Here is a 6,000-nt window from a genome sequence, read left to right as displayed (position 1 = left end):
GAGATCCACTGTGAACTCGGAGATAAAGCACAGTTGGCGGATCTCCCGTGCAGTGTATAGTTGCTGTGATTCCGATGGAAGGCAAACGTCAGGGGCTTATGTTCTGGGACGAATTGAAAGTCCCGGCCCTCCAGAAAGTGGCGAAAATGTTTGATCACGAAGTACACCGTAAGGAGTGCTCGACCGAATGCGCTGTATTTAGCTTCATGTGACTTCAGTTTTTGCGAGAAAAAAAAAAACCAAGAGGCTGCCAACCAGATACGTGCTGCTCGAGAACTGCGCCGGCTGCCACGTTCGATACATCGGAGATGAGACGAATTGGGGCATCAGAAACGGGATGTATGAGCATGGTAGCGTCTGCCAGCACCTTCTTGGCAGTAGCGAACCGGCAGCTTCAGCGTCCTCAGTCCACTCAAGTGGCGTAGCCGGATCTTTTTCGATAGCCAGTAGGTCGGTCAGAGGCTTCAGGAAAGTGGCCCACATCGGAAGAAAGCGGCGATTAAAGTTCAGTAGGCCCAGGAAATCTCCGAGTCTTTTGAGTGAAAGTCTTGAATTGCCTACCCTTTGCTGGCGAGAGGCTGGATACCTTGTGGGGTGACAGGGTGGCCTGAGAACTCGATGCTGGTGACGCCGAAGAGGTACTAGTTCGGATTAATGGCGAGACTGTAATCAAGTTGGTGGAAAAGGGCATGCTCGGGGCCGGTTGCTTCATGCTCGGGGCCGGATGAGCTTGCGACGAGGCGATCATCAAGGTAGGCGAACACGAAGTCGAGACCTCGCGTGACCTCGCTGATAGTGCGCTGAAAAATCTGTGCATCGTTGCGCAATCCAAAAGGCATCCTCATATACTCGAAGATGCCGAAAGGGGTGGTAACGACCATCTTCAAAACGTCAGCGAGCTCCACAGGAATTTGATGATAAGGTTTCACTACGTCAATCTTAGAGAAGATCGTGTACCCAGCCTAAGTCGATGTGAAGTCTTGTATGTGAGGAAGTGGATAGCGGTCTGCTAAGGTGTGGGCGTTGAGAGCGCGGCAATCCCCACTTGGTCTCCAGTCGCCAGAATATTTCTTTGGCACCAAGCGGAGTGGTAACGGCGCTGAGGCTATTGGCCTGCGAGTCGTCCGCAACTCGATCGATATCAGCCAGTTCAGCGAGCTTGTCTAATGGCACATCACCCGCAGACACGAGGACTGGGACCATGTTTAGAGGCGGAGACTCCACCAAGAAGCTGGTGCATGCGTCGAAAGACCTGTGAAGGGTGACTGTCACAGAACTCTGTAGCTGTGAGGAGCTGCTGGAGTCTGCTGTGCTCGGACTCTAACTTGGGGGAAATGACAGCCGCCGTCAACGTGCCGAAAGAATGGGTCGGGTCCAGGGAGGTGATAACATCCTCGCCGACGTTCGGAGGTAAGGAGGACACCAGGTGTAAGAACTTGGTCTGTTAGCTGGTGATTTGCCGCAGACGGAAGTGCGCCTCGACCTGCAGGAGCCACGTGCTGGGGGCTGTTGGGCCAAAATGGCGGCAGGTTGATGTGTTGGAACGCGGCCACTGCAGCACCGCCAGGTCGGGCGTCCCCCTGGGCGTCGTCACCGGTAAGAAGAGCGGAAGAGCCGGCAGGATCCATATCGGAGGGTTGGAGCTGCGTGTTCTTTTCCGGGTTGCCAGACCGGTCGGAGCTAATGGGAGGAAGACCCAGCTCCGACAGCGTTCGGTTTCTAACTGTTCTTTTTATTTAATATCGCGCCGCACACGCTGCGCGGCCGGAAGCTAACTTCCTCTTCCTTCACGGACGCTGCACGTAGAGCGAGTTGTGGACTGCGGCCCGGGCCCGAGGCAAGGGGCGCTACATTGTCTACTCTGCAGGACAGTAGCCAGGATATGCCCAGTGACCCAAGTTGTCTACACGTCAAGACGGCAGCCAACACACACAGAGTGGCCCAAGTCGTCTACTCTGCAAGACAGCAACCAGCACAAGCCTAGTGACCTATAATCGGCAAGACAGGTTGCCGGCAAGACAACGCAACTCGGCAAGCCAGCAGCTAGCACATACCCAGGGGCTGAAGTTGTACGATTTATGTACAATGACATCTGGTGAGGAAACAACGACGAACGCAAGACCCCGGGGAAGAGGTAAAGAAAGGTTCGAACTTGACGGCACCAACCATCAGCCCATATCATCTGACGATCGAGGTGCCCATAAAATCCATCCAAATTCATCCAGCCGTGGCCAACGCGTCGAAAACAGTTCAGAATTGACTTCCTTTCACTGCTTCTTAACCACGAACTTGCGATAGATTCATCACCGTACTATCACCCTTACTAACCAGACCCACGAGGCACCATCAGGCTAACTCCCTAACACCTTATTTTGCTAGAACTGACACTTACAAGTATTCCTATTTTCCACGAACGGTCTTAGATTGGAACGAATTAACCCAAGCATCATCTTAGTCTCTCCTACCACACCAAAGTAGCACTGTTGCACGAATTCACATCTCTGTTATTGTGACACTATTATTGCAATAATCTAGAAACAGATTCTGTTGTTGTTTTGTATTCATTTGTATTGTATTATATCTTATTACACTAATCTCAAAACAGTTTCTATTGTCGTTTTTTGTATTATGACTGTAATTTTGAAACTGCCCACCTGCTTAGACCCAGGGGTCTGCAGTATGTAATAAATAAAAATTAGTGCACTTTTATTTAGCACAGGGGTGTCATGCTTCGTCCATTCTTTCCACTTTATCTCCATTAATCATGCTCTCATAAATATTTTAAGGTTAACCGCGACTTAGCCGCACCTACGGCATCGGGCGCGGACAACGCGGTTCCGGACTACCGACGGATAGCGAAATTGACTCACCACCAGCCTTCCTCATGGACTGCTTATGTAGTTTAGGAATTAGGTAAAACGCTTCCCTTGTCACAGCTACACCCTATGTCATGTTGTCTGTTACAATGAGATTGTAAGGCCTGTGTTCCCAAAGCAGCGGGTGCCGGAGTGTCGAGAACTGATGCAGAGCTGGCACCTGCACGACGTCAACTTCCGGAGCGCGGTGGTGCCTATGCGCACAATCGGCTGCGTTGAGAAATAGCCGACGCACCACGTTCGAACTGAATCGTAAAAAATACATATATATCGGAAATTTCTTTGTCTTATTTTAATGCCACGACCACTCCTTGGTGGCCATTTACATCTCTCGCCAACGACGGCAGAGACATATCGGAAAAATTGAGCGGAAAGTCCGGTTCACAGAAAACGCACAGCGAACTTCGGTGGAAAGGCCGGCGCTGCTCACCAACGGCACTTCTCGACGTTCGCGCATGTGAGCGCGCTTACGCACCAACGGCAACGGACGCAAACGCGCTCAACGCAGAGTGATCGTGACCGGCACACGTCGAGCTACTCTCTCGAGGAACCGATGGGCACAGGGGGGGAGGGGGGGGGGGGGGAACGGGCCAGGTGCGTCGCTTTTGCGCGGCCGCAAAAAAGGGCGCATGGACCGCCCCCGAGCTGCCAAAGCTCCGCCTTCATCGCACCTTCCGCCCCTCCGCGCTTCCCTCTCTCAACAAGGGTGCGCTGCGCGGCCGATCGCGCTGCCGGATTCCCTCGGCAGAAGGCTGCGTACCTCCTGCGCCCTCGCCTGTGCGTTCCTGCGAGCCAGCACCTGCTCCTCAATGGTGTCGTGCGCGTGTGTGTGATCGACGCAAGTGCCGCCGTGTAGTATACAGGGATCTCACCGCAACCAGAAGTGTCGCCCTCTACAGAAACAAGAGAGCGAAGAAAGCAGCAGCACGGTCCAACGGAGACAGTACCTAGGAGTTGCTTTGCTTCGCCGTTCAACGAAGTGCTGACAAAAAGTGTCACAGAGGTGTTCCGTTACTTCACGCGTCGTTAAAGTTGCCCGCCGATCAGTGCTGTTATTGCAAAAACAAGAAAAACTGCCTGCCGCAGGGAAGCCAAAAAACTGGCCGTTAGCTGTGGTGCACCGCGCCAGAGGCAGAGACCGTCTGCAACACCGTCGGCGGACCGAGCAACGCTGTGAGGAACCGGTGGGCCGCGACGTTCACCGCGTGTGAGTTGCTTCTGCGAGTTCGGTCGAAGAAAGAAGACGACGTGCCGCTCCCGGAGTTCGGCGTGGTGCCCTCGGCGGGCGACGGGTCGGGCCCGCCTGCGCGTGGTTCCGAAGGTTCGCCGTGCGGCGGCGGCGACGGCGCTGTCCTGGAGGCCAACTCGTTCCCAGCGCTGGGTGGCGCAGACTGGTCGTCGAGCGCGGGGCGCTGCTGGATGCAGGCGCCCCACTCGGCGCCCAGTATGGCGCTCAGCACCATCAGACCAATCTTCGCCGGCTACCCCTTCCAAGGTAAAAGAACCACCTGCCTGTCCAGCCCTGTTTGCGCAGGGGCGCATATATATTATTGCGATAGCAGTTATATGGACACTGAAAGCGAATTTGTGCTGTCGGCGTCGCCGTGAGGTTCCTTATATACTTAAGTATACGTATGCTATATGCCATACCATGCTATTTCACATGCAATATATGCGGGTTATATTGCTACACCATTCTATCATCGAAGCTGCTCGTACCAAGTCTTGCATTCTTGACAAAATTATTCCTAAGAATTTTGAGAATGACAACCCACAAGCAGATGTCATGAAGCAACACTGACAGCGCTTGCCTTTTATCTCAAATCTTTCTCAGACTTAAATATTAAAAGTGCGAAACTATAAGAGAGCTCAAACCTGAAAATTATGTAATTTTATTGGTGCGGCTGTGCACTATATCCGGGATCGGCCCAGGGAAGAGGTTTGAAACATACCCGATACGGAAAAGTGGTGGTAAAGTCGCTAATAATGACATTGGCTTGAATTGGTAAATATAAATTGAATTGCCCGACGGCAGGATTCAAACAGAGCACAACAACTCGTTTTTACTTAGCTTACGTTTACTTCACTTTATACTGTCATTACAGCTACGAGTCTTACACTCAGTGTAATATTATAGCATGCTATTATCGTATTCACTGCTTCGCCCTTATGGCGAAACTATGACTTTTTATTTATTCTATCCGAACGTCTTTTCCAGCAGTTTGGTGGCATACGCTTTTCTCATATCGCTGAGTCCTGTCTGTTCTCAGATCGCAGTCACCCAACGGGTCGACACCTTTGTAGAAATGCTGGCCTCTCTTCTAACGATGAAGAGCAAGTTGGAAAATTCGATAGTTGTGAACGTTTGACGTTGTGTCCTGGTCGGTTTTACGAACCTTGTGGAGATGAACGATACCTCTGCTCATCATGGTGTTCCAAGAGACGCACGCGGTCGTAGAAGCGGTATGATCAGCCACTTTACGCTGTAGACTCGACGGTGACGCAATACGTATAGTATCAAAGGAGCCCCACGATTCGCACTTAACATCTTTATACCCAGAAGACATCCTATACACGCCGGAAATGCTCTGGTAATTCACCTGTGTACTGAACAGGAGCCTCATAGCAAAAACGAATTGTACAGCCTCCCCGTATATCTTGAATAGTTAGTGAACTTGTCATAAGGTGGCAACATCTGCGCACTTGCAGTGAGTTCATTGACACACGTATCTTAGATACGTGCAGCATCGCCTTTATTCGAACGTGTGGAAATTAACTCGCCAGAGGAGTTGACAGGAGGTCTGCCGAATAAGCGAATACCCGCTCATACTCACTCAATAATATCTTTGGAGGCTATCTGCATGCTCATGTGCACTCGTTGGCGCTCATTCACGTATCTATACTCTTGATCACCTACATTCACTAGCGTTTCATAACCGCTTCCATTCAAATTTACCAGCACCCACTCACGCTCACATATTCGCATCAACAACCACTCTGCGGTACACTCACTCCCGTCCACTCAAAATCATCTTCATTGACTTTCGCTCGTACTCCCGTTAACCGGTATATACTTCTGTTCATACACTCACGTCCATCTCTAACTCACCCGCAGTCACTCCTG

General features: G+C 51.5%; 1 protein-coding gene across 1 annotated transcript in view; it reads left to right on the top strand.

Annotated features, from left to right (window-relative positions):
* Positions 1 to 3,640: 3,640 nt before the first annotated feature.
* LOC119446746 (protein gooseberry-like) overlaps positions 3,641 to 6,000 on the top strand; it is a 62,856-nt gene continuing 60,496 nt past the window's right edge. The window contains exon 1 of the mRNA XM_037711272.2: positions 3,641 to 4,371. Coding sequence (XP_037567200.1) covers positions 4,296 to 4,371 — 76 coding nt within the window. The 5' untranslated portion in view covers positions 3,641 to 4,295. The remainder of the gene's footprint in view (positions 4,372 to 6,000) is intronic.

This window comes from Dermacentor silvarum, chromosome 3, assembly GCF_013339745.2.
Source record: "Dermacentor silvarum isolate Dsil-2018 chromosome 3, BIME_Dsil_1.4, whole genome shotgun sequence".
In the NCBI taxonomy this organism is placed as follows: domain Eukaryota; kingdom Metazoa; phylum Arthropoda; class Arachnida; order Ixodida; family Ixodidae; genus Dermacentor; species Dermacentor silvarum.
Note: the sequence above shows the minus strand (reverse complement) of the source record. Positions and strands in the feature narration are given on the sequence as shown.